General features: G+C 42.6%; 1 protein-coding gene and 1 long non-coding RNA gene across 4 annotated transcripts in view; one reads left to right on the forward strand and one right to left on the reverse strand.

Annotated features, from left to right (window-relative positions):
• LOC122805433 overlaps positions 1–22462 on the forward strand; it is an 852280-nt gene that overhangs the window by 361358 nt on the left and 468460 nt on the right. The gene's annotated exons all lie outside the window — the stretch shown is intronic.
• Positions 1–22462, reverse strand: part of ATP5MC3 (ATP synthase membrane subunit c locus 3) — a 115247-nt gene that overhangs the window by 64440 nt on the left and 28345 nt on the right. For both annotated transcript variants that reach the window (XM_044075571.1, XM_044075572.1), the window contains exon 3: positions 13933–14007. In XM_044075571.1, the coding sequence (XP_043931506.1) occupies positions 13933–14007 (75 nt within the window). The remainder of the gene's footprint in view (positions 1–13932; positions 14008–22462) is intronic.

The raw sequence follows: 22462 nt of genomic DNA on the forward strand, positions 1-22462 counted from the left end.
AAAGGCGTAGACTGATGGGTTTTTCTAGCTGAAGGACAGAGTGCATCCACTTTCCAGGCTTTATTTGTGAGGAGTCCTTGTGCAAAATTTGTCCAACTGGTAGTTCTGGGGGGAGGCAAACAGATTTATGTCTGGGCTCCCATTTGCTTGTCAACATGTTGAAAATCCATGGTTCCAGTTTCCACTCGTGTGGGTCCATGAGATTTCTGCTTGGTCCGTCTGCCAGTGTATCAGTTTTCCTGGCAGGAATTGAGCTTGTAGGTGCACTTGGTAGCTCAAGGCAGTGTTCCACAATGCCATGGCTAGTATGCAGAGTAGGAATGTGTACCCCCCCCTGCTTGTTTATGTACCACATAACCGTGGTGTTGTCAGTCTTTACCACAAGTTGTCCTGGATGAATGTAGTCCTTGAAGGCTGTCAGAGCATTCTGTACAGCTAACATGTTTTGATGGATATGTAGGTGCATTTGATTTGGGTTCCATTTGCCCTGAATGCACTTCACTGCCAGATGAGCCCCCCCCCCCCAATGCATAGTCTGAGGAGTCTGTAGTTAGGGTTTGGGCGGCAGGGGGTAGTGTGAATGGTAGCCCCTTGTTTTGGTGGCAGGCCTCTGCCCACCACAGGAACTCCAGGCATAGGCAAGGTAGGATAGGAATCATTGTTTCCAGGCTGTGACAAGAAAAAGTTTCCCCAGCGGGGTACTTGGCTTTTGGTTCTGAAACTCGAAATTTTCAGGAGTCGGCCGACCGGCACTTGCGAACTACTTATGCTTCGAGCACCACATGGCAAGAAAGACAGAGGTAATGACGTCGGCTGCATGGTTTATACCCCTGACGACCTGACGTCATGGAAGAAGGGACAGCAACAGACGCAGGACCCAAGACTTTGTTAATCAGGCCGACTGAGGGCAACCTGCCAGAAGATTATCCAAATGTAATGACTGCAACAGTGAAACACTAAGAACATTGAGAGAGAGAGAGAGAGAGAGAACGGACAGAGAAAGACATAGGTTTTCTCTACTGCAATATATCTGGCTTGAAACTTCTTGTCTACGTGTACCTTTGAGAACATTTTATGCAGCGTTTCAAACTTTGGTATTTTTAACAACACTACTACTGTGCACCAGATTGTCTAGGGTCCCTTAAAAGAACATGTAATGTTCATTACAAACAAGCTCCTTCCTATCTGGGGGCCTCCTACTCCTCTTGTTAATGTTGCGAGATTCCCAGTCCATTTGCAGTACTTCTTGGTACAACAGGATTAAACCAGATACGTCATCAGCTGTCTTAAACCCAACATATGTAAACTAAAATTGTTACCAGAGAAATAGTAGTCTCTCCTGGTTCCTCACCTCAGGAAATATATCCAGGAGGGTGCCAGAAGCATTCACTAATGGCATGGAATCTTATCTAGTTAGCAGGCTAGGGTAGCCCAACTTAAACTCAGCCACCCAATGGAATACCCCATTTAAAAAGTAGAAGTTTTTTTTACTAGCTTTGACTGAGGTGGGGGAGGCCATTATTGTGTGCTTGCACCCAAGATATGTTACACTATTGCAGATCAGGTGTCAGAAGTCCACCTGTTCCCTTTATAAAGGAGGAAAGGCTAAGGCTTGCCTGTGAGAATGGGTGTCTGTGCAGTAAATTAGATGGTCATCTTGTTGATAAGTTTGTCGTTCATCTGTTGTCATTAACCCCTCCCGCCAACAAGCACACACAGTTGCGGAAATGTAGTTATATTCTCAACACTGGAGCAATATTAAAGTAAACTTTAAATCTGCCTTTTCCAGCAGCTCCACCTGTACCATTAAATGTTGATTTAATACCACAAAAAAAAACACACCAAGTGAAGTAGGAAACGACAGAACTTTGGCGGTCAAAACATAACAAAAGTGTTATTGGACTGTTTTGAGCGCTGGGATTCTGTCGTTTCCTGTTTTATTTGGCTTTTTTTGTTTTACTACCATTACATAGGAGTGGTACAGCGGTAGCGCTGTTGCAAGAGGTTCTCCTGTTCGATTCTTGTCTGGAGTGCCTTCTGTGTGGAGTCTGCATGTCCTCCCCGCGGTAGAGTGGCCTACGAAAGACATGCGTGAATGGGGGCGTGCCTTCCCTGAAGGTTGGGCATCGGGCTGGCAACTCGGCAGCATAAAAAAAATTAAAAAAAAAACACATGACTGTCCATCATTACCGGACCAGAGTTCCGCTGTGGTGACCCCTAACCGGGAAAAGACAAACAACCACCATTACATCAGAGTTTAGCTTGCTGTTGCTGAAATTCTGACTTAAGGTTTAGCCAGTAGGTTGAAATTTCTATGCTACCCCTTGGAAAAATTAGGGCGATAATGGAAAACACAGAGTACCAGCGTTTTGTAGCTTTCAGAATGCTGCTGCAGTTGCATAATATTTGACAGTTTCTGAAGGTATGAGCAACAGTGTATGTCTCTTCATTTCCCTTTGATTTTCTTTTCTAAAATTCATTCAAAGGCTATTAATACTTTGAAACAGGCATGCCGAATGGACAGATCGATCAGGGTGTCCATTATAAATTAGTTTAGGTTGGTAGCTGGTACATCACTGCAGCTACTAGCCATATAGCTCTCAACTTATTTGATCAATAAACATAGATCAATAAACATAGGCAAATCTGAAAATAGGTAAAAGGCCCAAAACTGGGGACATTAAAAAAAAAAAAAAAAAACACTCGCTTCACAGAACAGGTTCACAAAGACCTACATTTCCAAAAAGTAAGAAGTATAAAAAGCACAACCTAGACAAGTAGATGGGGAATAGGAAATTTACACTGGACCTGGCACCCATGTCCATTAAGGACAGAAGCAACTTATAAATGCCTGGCATTCAATTTGGATACAGGACGTCATCATTCTTCGGAAAAACTTGACTAGGCTTAGAAAGGTCCCCCTGGTTATTGGCCTACTAACAGTCTATGAATGTATACATACGTGTATTTAACAAACACAAGTGTGTGTATATAAATATATCATACATACGTGCATGGTGTACTGTCTTAGTACACAGCTGAATATTAGTTTGCACGTTATTCACTACTGTCATTGACTACTGCTGGAAGTTCTCGCAGCATGCAAGTCAAGTCTCCTAAACTCATCTGTACCTGTATTTTTTTGTTGTTAAAATAAGTGATGTGTGTGTGTACATATATCTATATCACATTTAATCAAGAACAGATGACATGGTGTGGTATACTGAAGTTTTACCACAGTTGGTGTGGTTTAAAATTGTGATTATATAACGCCAACCGTGGATAAATTTCAATATACCATAACCACGGAGTCTGTTATTGCTATTATACAATGAGATTTAAATACTTACTTTTCTTAAATAATGCCTTTGTATAATGCCCCCATGCTGCTCTTCCACATTTTTGTGGTATCCCAGGGCTTTTTCTGCTGTACTGCGCATGAGACTTGTGTTCTCATGGTTATGCAGTACATCAGTGCTGTGCAAAGGAAGCACTGGAGAAAGGAACACCTCTGCTGCTTTTCTTTTTTTTATTGAAAAACAAAAAAAAATAAAAACTAGGAGACACACTAGGTAGAGCTAGGACAGATGAAAAAGGATAATCAGCCAAGTTTCTATTTTTTTGCAGAACGTACCTGATTATCCTTTTATTTTTGTCTGCACTGTCTCCCTCGTTCATTAGTTTCCCATTTTCATTTTTTCGACACGACAAAAAGGAAAAAGTAAAACACTTGCAAGAAGATATACTAATGGAATAGAGTCCGGGCGACCAGACTTTTTTCCGTTTGTATTTTCTCGGATTTACAATGAGCACTCTGGTTGGGCTGACCAATCAGTGTGCTTATTTTTGAATATTAATGACCAGTCCTTGTAAAATTACCCACACACACCTCTCTTGTGATTTTATATGTATATAAAATCTATATATACACACACACACACACACATATATATATATCTATCACACATACACGTGTGTGTATGTATAAATGTACACACATTATATACATATACACACGGTATACGTGCACATACGCATGTGTACAAACACACACACGGTATACGTGCACATACGCATGTGTACAAACACACACACACGGTATACGTGCACATACGCATGTGTACAAACACACACACGGTATACGTGCACATACGCATGTGTACAAACGGATCACCTTTATATCCTCGAAATCGCGTTTCGCCGACACACTAATCACCGACACCAAAAGACCGACAACAAAAAATACAGACAACGCAAAACACCGAAAACCATTACACCAACACACTACACGTAAACAACACAGTACACTACATAACATATCCACTATCCCTAACCCAAACCCAAACCCTAACCCTAAGGTCCGACACTACCGCACACTTACCCACCCCTAACCCCAAGATCCGACACTACCGCACACTCACTCTACCTGCACCCTAACCCTAACTCACTTAACCCACCCCTAAACCCACGGTCCCTCACTATCGCACACACACCCTACCTGCACCCTAACCCTAACTCACTTAACCCACCCCTAAACCCACAGTCCCTCACTATCGCACACTTACCTGTCCGCTCCCTAACACTAAATCCCTCACTCTATCGCACACTTACCGAGTCCGTCGGGTTCTCACCTTGTCAGTCATCTGCGTTGTCGGTGTTTTCGTCCCGTCGGATTCCGTGTCGACGAAACGCGTTGTCGGGCATCTGAAGGTGACCCGTACAAACACACACACACGGTATACGTGCACATACGCATGTGTACAAACACACACACGGTATACGTGCACATACGCATGTGTACAAACACACACACACGGTATACGTGCACATACGCATGTGTACAAACACACACACACGGTATACGTGCACATACGCATGTGTACAAACACACACACGGTATACGTGCACATACGCGATGTACAAACACACACACGGTATACGTGCACATACGCATGTGTACAAACACACACACACGGTATGCGTGCACATACGCATGTGTACAAACACACACACACGGTATGCATGCACATACGCATGTGTACAAACACACACACACGGTATACGTGCACATACGCATGTGTACAAACACACACACACGGTATACGTGCACATACGCATGTGTACAAACACACACACACGGTATACGTGCACATACGCATGTGTACAAACACACACACACGGTATACGTGCACATACGCATGTGTACAAACACACACACACGGTATACGTGCACATACGCATGTGTACAAACACACACACACACGGTATACGTGCACATACGCATGTGTACAAACACACACACACGGTATACGTGCACATACGCATGTGTACAAACACACACACACGGTATACGTGCACATACGCATGTGTACAAACACACACACACGGTATACGTGCACATACGCATGTGTACAAACACACACACACGGTATACGTGCACATACGCATGTGTACAAACACACACACACGGTATACGTGCACATACGCATGTGTACAAACACACACGGTATACGTGCACATACGCATGTGTACAAACACACACACGGTATACGTGCACATACGCATGTGTACAAACACACACACGGTATACGTGCACATACGCATGTGTACAAACACACACACACGGTATACGTGCACATACGCATGTGTACAAACACACACACGGTATACGTGCACATACGCATGTGTACAAACACACACGGTATACGTGCACATACACATGTGTACAAATACACACACACTGTATACGTGCACATACGCATGTGTACAAATACACACACTGTATACGTGCACATACGCATGTGTACAAATACACACACGGTATACGTGCACTACCAGGTTATACCTCATACCATGCTTTTCGGCCCCAAAACTTGGACCGAACCACAAAAGGAGGGGGAGTATCGATATTCAAAGATACCCACACCTCCAGGTTGGTGGCAAAGCACGAAGCATCAGAGACTATCCATGTGCAACTAACAGTGGGCAAAACTGCCTTCCAGTTTATAGCCTGCTACAGACCACCCTCCCAAACCCAGGAGCCCCACTCAGCCTTTCTGAGAACACTGGAAAATATGAAGGTCTCTCCAAACACCATTATATTGGGCGACTTCAACTACCCAAACATAGACTGGGAGCATTACTTTAGCTCCAACACCCTAGCCCAAATGTTCCTAAAATTTATAAACTCAAATGCTATGGAAGAACTTGTTACCACTCCCACAAGAGGGGAAAACATACTGGACCTGATCATCACCAACATGGGGACTCAATACTCCAGACCAGAAGTGTATCCCTCACTGGTAAGATCAGACCATAAACTAATCTCACTGGATATTCACATCCCGACCCCACCCCCCTGCCCAGAAAACCACAGTGAAAAGCTTCTCTAAAGCAAATTTCCCACTCCTCAAAACTGAGGTGGAATCCTTCAAAGCCCCCGGGCCTGTGGAAAATACGGCCCAGACCGCAGAATTGTTTATAAAACACATTCTATGAACACCTTCAAGAATGCATGGATCATGTGATCCCAAATAAAACCAAGACCCAATCCTCCAAAGGCAGACGTCCTGTCTGGTGGACCCCAGCCATAAACAAACTATACAATAGAAGGAGGAAGCTACTAAATGATAGAGCAAAATCCCAAAAAGGGAAGGCATCACTGATCAGTATTAGCAAAAAACTACGGGCACTCATAAAATTGTCTAAGGCCAGCTTCGAGAGAAAAATTGCACAGGACACTAAGGATAATCACAAGGCTTTCTTTAGTTATGTTAGGAACCTGGGTGGCAATTCCCAGATATGCTCAGAATTAGTCCAAAATGACAAAAAATACACTGAATCCCACAGACATTGCCAACATCCTAGCTGACAGGTTCAGCGCAAACTCCCCCCCCCACCAAAAGGGCAAATATCTATCCCAGCAGAGTGCTGCCCCCTCTGACATCTCAGATGCTCAGGTAAGAGCCGCCCTCTCCAAAGCAAAAAACACAGCATCAATGGGACCAGACGGTGTCCCGGGCTGCGTCCTGCATGAACTCCAAGAAGAGCTAAACCCAAACATAAAACTACTGTTCAATCTCAGCCTTACTACAGGATATGTGCCCAAAGAGTGGCGTACAGCAACAGTGGTCCCTCTCCATAAAGGTGGTGCCTCAACGGATCCTGGAAACTATCTCCCCATAAGCCTGACTAGCTTGGTCTGCAAAGCTATAGAAAGGATCATCATGGACCTCATAAATAAAGATATTGGGGACCTACAGACACTGGATCCTACCCAGTTCGGCTTTGTTAAGGGCAGATCCTGCCTCTTAAACCTGGTTGAATTCTTTGAAACAGTCACCAAGGCCATTGACGAGGGGAAGGTGGTCCACACAGCCTACCTGGACCTCGCAAAAGCCTTCGATACAATACCCCACTCGGGCATTATAGATAAGCTCACCAGCTTAAATATAAACCCCTATGTCACTAGATGGATTGCAAACTGGCTCAAGGACAGAACCCACATGGTTGGAATTGCTGGAGCCATGTCAGACTCCAAACCAGTTACAAGTGGTGTCCCACAAGGCTCAGTCCTGGGACCTCTCTTGTTTGGTATATATTTCTCGGAGGTACAGGCCAACACGGAAGGACTGTGGCTGACCAAGTTCGCAGATGACTGCAAACTGGGCGCCATAATAGACTCTCCAGCCGACACAAGCATCCTCCAAAAGGGCCTCATAGAAACAGACAACTGGTGCCAGAGCCATGGCCTCAAGCTAAATGCCAAAAAGTGTATAGTCATCCCCTTTGGCAAAAACAAAGTGCCCACAAATTACCACATAAGTGCCCACAAATTACCACATAGGTGGTAATCCATTAAGTACAGAAGTAATTACGGACTTGGGGACCCAAGTTGATAGCAATCTCTCATTTGACAACCACGTGGCCAAAGTGGTTAGAAAAACATTTTATACAGCCCACCTAATCATGAAGGGATTCACATCTAGATAAGGGGAGGTCATCGTGCCTCTTTACTCATCCCTCATCAGGCCCATAATTGAGTACAATGCCCCTTTTGGGATGTACCTTACCAGACACCTGCAGCAACTGGAAAGACCCCAAAAGTACCTCACCAAGAAGATCAAAGGGTTCAAACAGATGCCATATGCTGCCCGGTTAAAGAAACTCCAGCTCTACTCAGTGGCATACCGCCTGTTCAGAGGCGATCTGTGCCTGACGTATTAAAGCCATGTCCAACCCGGAATTAATGGACATGCTGCACCTCAGAAAATCCAAATCCCATCGAGCTATGCACTCGAGAGACTTGAACCTCAGCAATGAAATAAATAGGACATGCTGGAGGGACAGATTCATAACTGCAACCAATGCTCCGGTCCCACCCTGCAAAAGCAAAACATAAATAAAAATACCCCGATGATAAAGGAACTCACAGTTTTATTACAATATACCAAGTGCACCGATCATAAATAACAATAATGCACACAGCAGGATCTTCAAAAGCAAGGCACAAGACTGAGGCCAAAACAACAAAACACAGTGCAAGACAGAAGAATAATAATCCAAAAAAACTCAGTTAAGGCGGCCACCATTTCATTGGTCTTCATCAACAGACAAAAACAACAAAAAACAAAACAATTTAAACTTCTTTGATACCAAAAAAAATCTTTTTTACTAACTTTAATTACATCACTCTGTCACACTTCTGGCTACCTGCCAATGGAAATACATACATCTGATGTATACTTCTAATGTTGTTCGTCGTTCAGCCATAAAATTGCAATCTGCCTTTTTTTTTTTTTTTTTAAAAACCTTAAAGAAACATACTTATCATCTGCACATCTATCTAAAAAAAACAAATATGAAAATTAAGCAGTATGACTGTAACTAACATTACTACACTAATAACCCAGAGGCTCCCTTCACTCTGGAATAAAATCCCAGTCCAGGTTAGGCAGAGTCCCTCATTGACCCTCTTCAAGAGGAATCTTGATGAGTGGATGGGAGATCGTAGGTTTACCCCGGGTATCACTTCTGTGTCACTGTTAGACAGAGGCACAGTATACTAACCTCGAAAAAGGGCATAGCAAAATAAATTTAAAATGGGTGGCGAAAGCCAAACACATTCTGGCTAGGCTTATAAATGCCCTAGGGCAGATAGCCTAGTATGAAGTATGAACCTATACGCATGTGTATAAATACACACACGGTATACGTGCACATACGCATGTGTATAAATAAACACACGCAGTATACATGCACATACGCATGTGTATAAATACACACGCAGTATACATGTACATACGTATGTGTATAAATACACACACACACAGTATACATGTACATACGTATGTGTATAAATACACACACACACACACACACACACAGTATACATGTACATACGTATGTGTATAAATGCACACACACACAGTATACATGTACACACACACACACACACACACACACACACACACACACTTCTTCCCTCAATACTTCTGTTCTCCTAGCCAAACTCAAACTCTGCAACAACAAAAAAAATAAATAATCAACGTCATCACTGGCTATCAAGTCAGAAATCCTACAGGATTCAAACTTTAAACCCAACCACATCTCAAACAAACTAACCCCAACATCCACTCTCAACCCCCTTTTACTTGCATTTGTCTCAATCAATTTTGTTAAAACTTGCGACTACCAATGAATACTGTACTTTGTAACTTTAAATCTATGGAATCTTGTTAAATCATGTGTTTTCCTATGAATACTTGCTAGGTAGAAATCTCATAGTTGTTCATAGGTTGGTACTAGGCTATCAGCCCTAGGGCCTATACAAGCCTATCCATAATTCCCTGGCTATTTCTTCCCACACTAGTTACTTCCCTGAACACCTGTCTAGCAGGGAGACTGACGTGATCCCCAGGGTAAATTCTCCCATCCAATCAAGGTTCCTTTTGAAGAGGGCCAAAGGGGTGCTCTGTTTGACATGTATGGGCAGTCTATTCCAGAGTCTGGGGATCTCAGTCAGGAGCCTACCCCTCCAGCATGTTTTGTTTATTGTGATGACAAGGTTTAGATCCCTGGAGCGTGCGGCTCTGAGGGATGGGGATTTCTTTAAGTGTAGCATGTCCAACAGCTCTGGGTTTGACATGACCTTGTATGTTAAGCAGATATCGCCTCAGAGTAGACAACATGCAAGAGGAGTATAGCAGGAGTTTAAGGCAGTCAGCATAGGGCATCTGCTATAGGCCTGTGATTCTTTTGGCGAGGTATTTCTGCAGTCTTTCCAGTTGTTGCAGATGTCTTGAGAGGTACATATCAAATGGGGCAGTGCGTTCTATAATGGGTCTGAAGAGGGATGAGTACAGTGGGACAATAACCTCCTTTTTTCTGGATGAAAAGCCCTTAGTGATGAGGTGTCCACATAGAAGGATTTCCTGACTGTTGTGGCAATGTGGTTATTGAAGGTGAGACTACTGTCCACCTGTGTCCCCAAGTCTCTTATCACACTTTCGGTGTTTAGTGTACTGCCACCTATATGGTAATTCACGGGTACATGTGTTTTCCTAAAGGGGATAAAACTATACATTTCTTGGCACTGAGCTTGAGCCCATGGCTCTGGCACCAAGCATCTTTTTCTGTAGTAGAATATCCACATCATTTGGGGATTCAATAATGGCTCCCAGTTTGCAGTCATTTGCAAACTTTGTTAGCCAGAGTCCCTTAGTGTTGGCCTGTACTTCAGAGAAATAGATGCCAAACAAGAGAGGTCCCAGGACTGAACCCAGAGGTACTCCACTTGTCTGGAGCTGGATTTGGAGTCGGCTAATTTTACAGTGTGGGTTCTATCAGTAAGTCAGTTGGCAACCCATCGAGTGATGTAGGGATCAATGCCCAGCTTAGTAAGTTTATCTAGGATTCCAGAGTGGGGGGTGGTGTCAAAGGCCTTGGCGAGGTCCAGATAGGCTGTGTGGACTGCCTTACCCTAGTCCACTGCTCTGGAGACTGATTCAAAGAAGTCAATCAGGTTCAGGAGACAAGATCGGCCCTTCAAGAACACAAACTGGGTGGGTTCAGTGTTTTAAGGTTGCCAATGTTTTTGTTTATAAGTTCCATGATAATACGTTCCATGGCTGTGCAGATCAGGCTTGTCAGATTGACGGGGCGGTAGTTCCCGGGATCCAAGATGGATCCCCCCTTTGTGAAGTGGGGAAACTGTAGCTGTGTGCCACTCAGTGGGCACGAATCCTGAGGTGAGGGTATGAATAAACATGGCACTTGGGTGAGGTGCCAGCTCATTTTGTAGTTCATGTAGTACACAGCCTGGGATGTCATCTGGTCCCATGGATGCTGTATTCTTAGCTTTGGAGAGTGCGTTTTTAACATGGCACTTGGGTGAGGTGCCAGCTCATTTTGTAGTTCATGTAGTACACAGCCTGGGATGTCATCTGGTCCCATGGATGCTGTATTCTTAGCTTTGGAGAGTGCGTTTTTTTTGCCTGTGTGGCAGTTACCAGAATTTGGCAATCTTCCAGTATTGAGATGGGCCATTTAGGGGGTGAGAGTGGGGTGAAGTTGGCACTGACTCGATCTGCCAGGATATTGGCAATATCCTTGGGATCAGTATATTTAATGACATTCTGTTGTAGCTCAGAGCAGAGATCTGAACATTGCCATTTAGATTCTTGACAGTTACAGAATGCCTTGTGGTTGTCTTTGGAATCTTTTGTCAATTTTATTTTCGTAACTAGCTTTGGAGGATATTATGAGGGATCTCAGCTTGTTACGGAGGCTGGTAAGGGAGTTTTTTTGCATCCTGGGATTTTCCTCTTTAATGCAACAGTTTCTTCCTTTTGTTGTAAAGTTTGTTTATGGCAAGGGACCACCAGACATCTTGGTTCTATTTGGGATGGCACGATTCATGCATGAGTGGGTGTGCTCGTACAGTGCCTTAGTGTAGGAGTTCGTTCTTAATCTGTGGAGCTTTACTCCCCGGGCCTCTGCTGATAATGGACATGTATCCAGTAAGACTCTCCCAGACAACAAATGTAAAATAAAATATTATATATATATATATATATATATATATATATATATATATATATATATATATACACACACACACACACACACACACACACACACACATATATATATCTACACATACATACACACACACACACATATTACATACAGATATGTGTGTGTATTATATATACATATATGGTGGTGCTGCGGTAGCATTGTCGCCTCACAGTAAGACGCTGTCCTTTCCGATTCTCAGCTAGAGCGTCTTCTGTGTGGAGACATGCATGAATGGGCATACCTTCGGTGAAGGTTGTGTCTCAGAGCTGGTAACTCGGTACGTAAAAATCAACTACCAATCATTAACAGACCAAAGTTCCGCTGTGGCGACCCCCAACCGGGAAAAGCTGAAAGACACAGACGTATATATCTATAGATCTATCTATATAGATAGATAGATCTATAGATATATATCAACCAATGTGCAAAATTCAGGTAGCAGAAGCGGAATTGCGATTACTGCATTGTCAAACCTTACAATAGCAAACATTCGCTATAGCAAGGTTTGACAATGTAGTGCAGATCAAACTATAGTGGGGATCGGGAAATGTACCTTTTCTGGAGTGTAGTGTGATCTCTGAGTTTGTATATGCAAGTAGGGGGGGGGGGGAGTGCAGGGGGGCTTGCCACCCTGCAAAAACTGTTTTAGAATGTTGAGCAGATTTGAGCATTTCAGTGTAGTCGACATGTTAGTCTTCACTGAAATGCTCAGTTCGGCATTTACAGTGTTCGGTGTTTTGATTTCCGAACATTTTGTTCGGACATCTGTATACTTAACACCACACTGTCGAACATGTGATAGTAAACCACACACACAGACACACTATAAAATAGATACCTTAACGGACCTTTCAAGTCAACCTGGTCAAGCACTTTTGCCCGTTACTATTAACTCCCATCTAACCTTGGGTCAAGAATCTGCTCTCAAACAACTTCGTATTAACTCTTTAAAACCGAAGTCATGCAATGCATTGTGAAGAGGCAATACAAACAAACCACTGCCCGTCTCTTTTAATGCCTGTACCCCCAGCTCCTACAACCAAACTTAAGTCTTTTACTTGTCCTACTTCACAATGATATCTGAAGTTCTGCTCTTTATATGCTCAATGGCTGAAACTTATCACATGCAGGCAGATTCTGAAAAAGGACCAACCCAACATGCAACCAATGCAATGCCATAACTGTGACTGACTTTCTTACCAACGACTTTCGCAATAAGATATATTTCTAGAAAATGTTGACTTAAGTCATCAATTGAACTGATCACAGATTTTTTTCCCCTGCCATACAGTACCACCAGACTATCCTATACAGGTCTAAATATACGGAGCCACCAAACAATGGAGAACAGAAGTATACTAGAAATAGGTGCAACACATGAATAACACATCTTACATGATGCCAAACAGAAATTACACACACAAAAAGGTGACACATACAACCAGGGCTTAGGAAAGCAATAAAGACAGCTGTGTGTGTTAAAACAGCATAGCATTTTCTGAAATTAAATTTATAATTACTTTTATATATGAAACAGTCATGTCACAAATATGCTACCTTCTCACTACATGCACAGTTCCATTCCTCTTATCTTCCATTCCAGTTATGTAAAATCTGATACAAACACCCATTCTTTTCTTGATTTAATACTGCAAATTCCTTTCAACCTGTGAAAGATCACAATCTTTAAAATATGATCGCAAATGAAGGACTGACTTCATATTTAATATGCAATTGTTGCAGAAATTTTGTTCACGCTTTAGATTATGTGCAGACAATAGCTTTAGCTATACAGAGAAGAGCAATCAAGATATCACACACACAGTATTGGAGAAATGCAACAAAACTCACCTCAGTCTGAACCTCTGGTCTGGAAAATAATGATGCAGACACTGGTCTGTACAAAGCCCTAGATCCAGCACGAACCTACAACCAAAAGGCAAGAAGTTAGAAACTGGGTCTTTAGTACCATCCTTTCCAAAGATACAAGAGCACAACTGAAAGTACTACGGTACAACCTGCACAACATCTCCTCATATTCGAGCCTAATCAAAAACCTGGCTGAAACCTCACATCCTTAACATAGAAATCCAAATCCTACCTCCATGTTAACGTATTTCGCTCAGACAGAACCAATACATGGGGAGGAAGGGTTGCTATCCTCTACTATGAGGTACTTAACCTGTTCTCACTCTCCATCTCTGTTCCCTGCTTATCACATGCTGAAAAACTCATTGTAAACGGTCATCTCAACCCTCATAAAAAAAAATTTGCCATAGTCTGTATACATTTCCCCCTTGCAGTAATATTCCCATCCTAGAGAATATTGTCCTGGATTACTCATCATACCCCTTATGAAACTATCATACTTGGAGACACTAATATATACTGGAGTAAACTGTCCCCCTCATCCTCTACCCACTCTTAACCTTCATGGTTTTCACCAACACATCTCCACCCCTACTAGAACAAACAAACTCAATCCAGACCCATCCTTCACTGGCTCCTTACTTCAGTTCTTCACCTTGAACATAATTCCGGTATACTTCCCAACCCATTGAGTGACCACTCTCAAACCTTCACACACATTTACCAAACACTCACCTAAAGACCCTAATTACAGGGTATGCCGAAACCTTACCCACTTCAACCCAGAGATACTTTTAACTTCAAAACTATCTGGCATTAATTGGTCCTTCCTCCATCACCTCCCTCTCAATGACGCAGTAAATTCCTTCAATATTTTTTATTGAAGAAGATTTTCCTTGACACACTAGTCTGTTGCTCCATCCAGAAAAATCAGAATCAAATCCAACTACCCCCCCCCCCCACACCGGCTAACGAAACAAACGCGCTCAATTATGCACAAGTCCCCTCGCTTACTGCAGACAGAGCTCAGCAACCTGGCTAAAAAGACGACCTCTAACCAAAGTAACCCACACAAAAATTCATAAAAATTCTGGACCACCATCAACAACCTACTCCACCCAGGTAACCCCACTACTCCCGCCTTTCTTAACACTGCTTCTGAAACTGCCTTCCTCAACTACTGCATAGAAACTATTCAAAACCTCACACGTAATACAAAAAACAGCAAGCATCACTCAACACCTCCACTACCCCATAACAACTCTTCCCCCAAATGCTTTTTCTTTCCAACCAGTCCCAATTACTACAATTAAAACTCTCCTTAATAAACCCCCTGCTCTCCCTCAGCAGAGGAACTACCCCATCATTTCCTAAAAATAGCTGCGCAATCGCCTACCCTGTCTTTATTCTTACTAACTGTTCCATCTCAGAAGCCCTGGCCCAGACATCTGGAAATCCATCTATACCATCCCTCTTCACAAAAGGCGGCAACTCTGTAGATCTCTCTAAATGTAGACCAATTGCTATCCTGTCCCCCCCCCCCCATTCAAAATCTTTCTACAAAAACACCTTCTTGACAACAGTCTGCTCAGTACTAACACAGCTATAGGCCCCACCATAGTACTTCTACTGCATTACTGTCACTTACCCAAATAATAGCTGAAGCCTATGACAATCTCCTCATCTCCAGTCTCTGCCTCGATCTTTCAAAGGCCTTTGATACTCTCTCTCATTCTAAACTTAACTAAACTCTCATACCTACATCTCTCTACCTCCATCAACTGGTTCTCTAGCCATCACTCTAGCAGGCAGCAATCTGTCCGCTGGCAAACTGCCCTCTCTCCATGCCTCCCTATTAATACTGGAATTCCCCAAGGATAAATTCTGGGCCCCCTCCTGTTTATTATTCACTGAAAGTTCCCGCTGCTACTAACCTCTCTACATTTCTACAGTACCCCGACGACTCCACCCTTATTAACTCTGTCTACAACATCCCTGATCTACTAGCTCTCACTCAAAACTTTTTCCTCCGTCAACTCGGCTCTGATAAACTCGCATTAAATCCAAAAACACTCCTCTTCCTCTCTAAACACTTGCCTAGCACAAAGTCTCTTCCTCTATATCCTCTCTCAACACCATTATTAAACCTGAACCCCATACCAACTACTTAGCTTTATCATCGACAATTAATTCAAATTTGATATTCATATTCAAAGTATAAAAAGACCCACAAGAAACTTGGACTTTATCAAACATTTCTCTCACCCTCCTCCAAACCCTCACTCAGGCCCTACACCCTGCCTTCTTTATGCTGCCCCTGTCCTTACTCATGTTCGGACATCTCTTATCACCAAGTCACTCCAATGGCCAGAATTCTCCAAACAGCTACTTATACCCCAGCTACATATTGCACACTATCCTATATGAATCCTTATCCTGTCCCTCCAATCTCCAATTTAACCTCCTTCTAGAACCCCCCCCCACCCCATCACCTCCGTACTGCCAGTAAACACCTTCAGTTACACAAACTTAAAAACATTGGCAAGACCCTTTACAAATAACTCACTCCCTCTCAACATAAGCATTCAGCATAAATATCAGTTTAAGAAAGAACTTAAACTTTTTCTTCTGAAGACTTGGTCATGCCCCTGTTAAAACCCACTTGAACCAGTCTCCTCTCTTCTCATCTTACCTGCTTTTCCTTATCAGCTCTTTTTCCTCCTTATATTTGCTCTAACAAACTGTATTCATACTGTACTCCTTTGTGTAATCTTTTCTAAACCTTTTGTTATTTGGCCTATGCTTATAAACTGTTCTCACATTTTGGAAATTGTAACTGTTATTTTACCTATGCATTGTTCTGCTGTGCACAAGTTTTTGACTTGTGTTACATTTCTGTGATCCTACTTTAATATTTTGTAAATATCGTAATTACTTGTATTATTTCTGGAGCTTCTCTCTTCGTGTCTCCAGTCTCCACTGAAAATGGGTCCCTGGCTCAGTTGGACTAACCCAGTTGGCTAGCTAGCATCTTAACATACTTTTATACAGAACACAGGGCATGGATAAATTGACAAAGGTAGAAAAATTTATACAGAGTGCAAAATGAAGATACTATTCAAACATCACATTCTTACAGAACACATATGACATTAAAATTAAAACTCCCACCTACACAAAACGTTAGGCACTCAACACCCAATACATACAGGTTTGTCTAGCAACTTAGAATAAGGTCCACTTTAGAGCCACATGTTGGCGCAGTAAACACACTGCAAAAGTATGGCACAAGTGGACTTATAAAATCTCAAATTCATGAAATCTCAACATAGGAAAACTAGCAACCAACCACAAGACTTTAAAGATGCTTAAAACAATACTAATACAAAAGAAACACAAGAATCACTCGACACGAATACTTTAAAATGTAGTGCTGACCCTTCCCAAACACAAACACAAATCCACTGCCAAGATGCAACTGAATCTTATAGCAAAAATGAAGCAGTACAGAAGGAGGGAAGAATGAAGGGGGGCGGTGGGTCTGGGGCTGAATGGCTGAAGCCACAAGAATGCCAAGCCACTCAAATGTGTTCCAGGAAACAGCAAAGCTATAGGGTCTGGACAAAGCTTTAAGGGAAACTGCCTCAAGACATCAGAAATGTCCTTCTGTTTTCCAGGATTGATCAGACACCCAACAGCTCATGCTAGACGAAGCAGCAAGGTGACTTTCTTCCACTTAGAGAAAAAAGGTGTCCTGTGACTCGCATGCATCTTCAGATACTATAGTTAATGCTTTTTTGATTGTAAAGCATACATTTCTACATGTTAGTTTACTGCCTAGGTAGGAGCTAAAAAGGGCTTATAAGGAATTTACTTTGCTGGCTTATGTTAGCATTTGGTTAGAGTTTGCTCTCTGCTCACTTATCAGCAAGGACCAATATATGGTTTAGTCATGTTTCCATCAATTTCCTGTGTGAAAGTAATGGCACAAAAGGAGTAGAGGGGTACAAATTCTCTAACCTCCCCCCAAACAATCCTCGTACATTCCCAAGCTCTCTACAGGGTCATCAGTAAATCATGCATAACCCATCTTGCCTTTTCTCCAGGATGAGCTCACCTTGGAAACGAATCAGCCCTCGCTAGTAAGCATGCAAATTACTCTATAAAGAAGCAAGTGATTAAACTCCAACCAAATGCTAACTTAAGCCAGCATACTTACGGGCGTGTAATGTTTTGAAAAAGTGAAAGTATTCCCGAGTTATTCATCTGTTAAATAGCAAAGTAAAATTCCTCTTAAGCCACTTTTAGCTCCTGTCTGGGCAGCAAAATTTAGAAATGTAGACTTTTTTTTTTTATTGCAAAAGCACTTTTTGAATGAAAACTATATAGTCTCTGAAGAATATTTGCACAAACTGGAGACAAAGACAGTAACCAAAAGTTAGGCTTGAAATACAGAAACTGTGGAACCGTGAGGCAGGGCCGCTAAAAGCCAATATACTACCTAGACAAACACAAGGCCATCAGGCCTTATGGAGGACTATTAATTTATGGGTATGTATATACTGAAGACTAGGAAGAAAAGCTCAATTAGAGACACATCATTTGCATCAAGTTTTATCATTTAAAGTTTTGATTAAAAACTGTACATGGGTTGGATATGGATTAATACAGGGAGCTACATGCAGTGCAATATCATCAATATGCAGAGATTGTTACTATAGACTTGCTGAAGAATTGACATTTACTTTTATTTAACATTTGTTTACTGGGAAAGTCCGACTTGGAACGAGTCAATTTTCAGCGGAAGCCTGGGAAGAAATGCTCCAAACGTACGTCTTTGTAACATGACAGGAAGCCCACACGAACGCAGGGAGGACATGCAGGCACCACATAGAAGCACCCCAGCCTAGAAGCGAACCAGAGGACCTCTTGCTGTGAGGCAACAATGTTACCCGCTGCACCAGTGTGCCATCCTGAGAAATAAGAAAAGAGAGTTACAGCCCATAAATGGAAGGTAGGGAGGAAGCACATGGAAGATAAAGGAAAAGACAGATGACAGAGGGTATATTGTGACAACAGTCCATTAAGTTTTGTGCAGCAGAGTTATGGCATTAATTCATATATTAGTACCAGTTTAACCAGGGGTGGTGTAGATGTACAGCAATTTATTAGGTGTTGCTTCAGTTGGCATTTTAGTCTTTCAGGTTGCAGTAGAGTGGGATGGTGTTACAGCTATTAGCAAAGTAGTGTGAATACAGAGGGAGTATCCTGCATAATTGTTGGTAATTTATGGAGAGTAATGAGCTGTCAGTGAAGTGTACAGGTCTCTTAGTAGAGCAAGCTTGAATGGAGTGATATGGGAATTTTTCAGGGTTGTGTAGTAGTGTGAAGGTTATAATCAACTGCAAGTACAGAGAATTAAGTTTGTCCCAGATTAACTGTTTTTAGTAAGAGGCAGCAATATCTACAATGGTGGTTGGCCGCGAATTTGGCTACTTTACTGCAGCATTTTTCCAGTTTGGATGATACGAGAGGAGACGAGATTGATTATGAAGCATATAATAGGGAGGGGAATAGAAAAGAAATGGCAAAGTTTTGCCCAGTAGAGTCAGTAAGGTAGTTTTTTTTACTCTAAAGAGGCACCCTAGCTTTTGGTATGGTGGAGATCACATTTCAAACAGATTAGTTAAAACTACTGTAACTTAAATAAATAATCAAATAATAAAAGTATTGTAATACATGGAGGTATCACTGCGGTGGTGGTGCTGCGGTAGCGTTGTCGCCTCATAGCAAGACGTTGTCCCGTTCGATTCTCGGCTAGAGCGTCTTCTGTGTGGAGGCATACGTGAATGGGGCGTGCCTTCGTTGAAGGTTGTGCGTCAGGGCTGGTAACCCGGTACGTAAAAATCCACTACCAATCATTAGTGGACCGGAGTTCCGCTGTGGCAACCCTTAACCGGGAAAAGCCGAAAGACACAAACAATTGTAATACATGGATGTCAGAGATAACAAAAAATGAGACAGACCATTAAAAGATTCAGGTCTATAAACCCTATTAATAAGAGGCTCACTTACACAAAAAGCAGCACAGCTGCACTGCAGTGGAAACCTACAAACAGTTGTGAAAGCTGTTAACATTTTTGCTAGTATTTCAGCTATGCTGCCATTCATATTGTGGCCTGTACAGTATGCGACAATGTATAAAGCTTCTAGACACTGGGACTGCTAAAACTCCAAGAATTAATGGAGACTGCCATAATACGTTTTTGCTCCAGTTACTGCAGACTCCTGGAAAACCCATCAAAGATGCCTCTCCAGAGACCCTAAACACGGATAGCATGCAAGATGTGTTTCAAAGCTAGAGTCTGCTGCTTGGTCCACAACACAGGAAGGTATCTGGAATTAAACTCCTTTATGATCAGTCTTCAGTCATGTAGCGAGTCTCCTGCATTTGCAATCTTGTCTACAAGACCCCTTTCAAAATGCATTTGTGTCACGATGTTTTAGCACCCTCAAGATCAGCGTGGACAATGGAATTACACCACAGCCTTAGCCTCTGTCCAGAAAATGGGCAATTCAAAGTTTGTGATGTGGATATAAGTGCAGCAGCAGTTTCTGGGTTCTCCTAGTTGACTTTAGTAAGATGCATTAAATAATCAAATACAGGTGGGCCACTCAGGAGTCTGCTTCAGTACAAGACATGACACATCTCTTCTATAATGAAAGTACAGTTACAAGGGCCACCTCCTACATTTTCTCTACCAAGGCCTTGGCTGTGTAAAAAAGTCAGTTATTTTGGGGAATAGTGAACCTGAACTGAACAAGGGCCACCCTGGAGGATATCACTGCATTAACTAGACTCCCCAACACAGACTTCATCTGCACTAGTATAGAAACAAATACATATGCAGCAATGAAGTGGGCTGCATCAGATAAACGAACCATCATCAGTGCCACAGAGGGTCTGACACTACAGAGGTGGGGGTCCAACAACAGAAAAACTGAACATCTGCTGTAGAAAAGTGGCCCATGCAGCTCAACAGGGAACACACAACCCCTGCAAGTAAACTGCAAAACACAAGACCCAGCGTTGCTCTGTGACACTTTATCACAAGGCAGAAAGATAGCTCCTGCCAGCTTAAGAGTCAAAAGGTCAGGTATGAACTCCTCCACGCAGAACAGTAAGAGATGACAATTTTCCAGAAAAGGAATCCAAACTCAGCCAGATTTGCCAGTTCAAAAGGGAGACTACAATTCCTCCAAGATAAATGAAGTTCATGGGAAAGCAGAAAAGTACAGTTTTGTACCTACCATAAATGTAGATGTTCGAAGAGCCACATTGCTGCAGTCCTTACACTTGGGTAGTCCGCTGTCCTCGGTCGGCCCGAATATCAAAGTATAAGGCTGACGTCGGTCAAGGCGCATTTGACTGACATCAGGACGTCAGGGTACAAATGCGCATGACCGACGTCATATCCTCAGTCTTTTCTTGCCCCAGATGTCAGAAGACCCTAAAAATAAAGGTCAAAACCAAAAGACAGCAAACAAACAACCAACCACCCTTGCACTAATTATATGTACAATATATACAAGATATACAATATTTACACCACAACCCACACAACCACTTCTAACTACAGAGGGGAAGGAGGGAGGGTAAATTGAACTGCAGCAATGTGGATCTTCGAACATCTACATTTATGGTAGGTACAAAACTGTACTATGTTCTTCATCTCACACTGCTGCAGTCCTTACACTTGGGTAGAATCCCAAAGCAGAGGTAAGGGAGGATGGCCAAACTACAAGGAAGCAGGAGCTGCCAAAATGCCCTGCAAAACAGCAGTGGCAAAACCAGCCCTGGATTTAGAGTAAAGTGGTAGGTGATAATGCCTAGAGAAAGTATGCACTGAACTCCAAGTAGCTGCCTCCAAAATATCCTTGGTTGCCACTCCCCTCAAAAAGGCTGTCGAAGTGGCAGTAGCCCTAGTGGAATGAGGCCTAATCCCAGCTGGAATCTCCTTGCCATGATGGGAATAACAGAAAGCAATGCAAAACCCAATCCACTTAGAAATAGTTTGTTTTGACACAGGCTTGCCCTGAGAACTCAAAGCAAAAGAAACAAACAACTGCTGAGACTGCCTGAACCCTTTAGTTCTGTCCAAATAATATCGCAACTGCCTGTGTACATCTAAAGTGTGCAAAATCTTTTCCCCTTTATTTTGGGGATTTGCATAAAAGTAGGCAAATGAATAGTTTGGTTTAAAGCCACACTAGAAACCACCTTAGGCATAAAGGAAGGATTAGTACGTAAAGATACCCTATCCTTATGGAAAATCAAGAAAGGCTCAACCGCCATAAGGGCCTGTAATTCAGAAACCCTTCTTGCAGAGGTAATGGCCGACAAAAAGGCAGTCTTCCATGATAAATATTTCAACTCAGAAGTAGCTGCAGGCTCAAAAGGTTGTAGAGTGAGTTTCTCCAACACAAAATTGAGATCCCAAGCAGGAGTAGG

The sequence above is a fragment of the Protopterus annectens genome, chromosome 6.part1 (assembly GCF_019279795.1).
Source record: "Protopterus annectens isolate FY-2018-M chromosome 6.part1, PAN1.0, whole genome shotgun sequence".
NCBI lineage: Eukaryota > Metazoa > Chordata > Ceratodontiformes > Protopteridae > Protopterus > Protopterus annectens.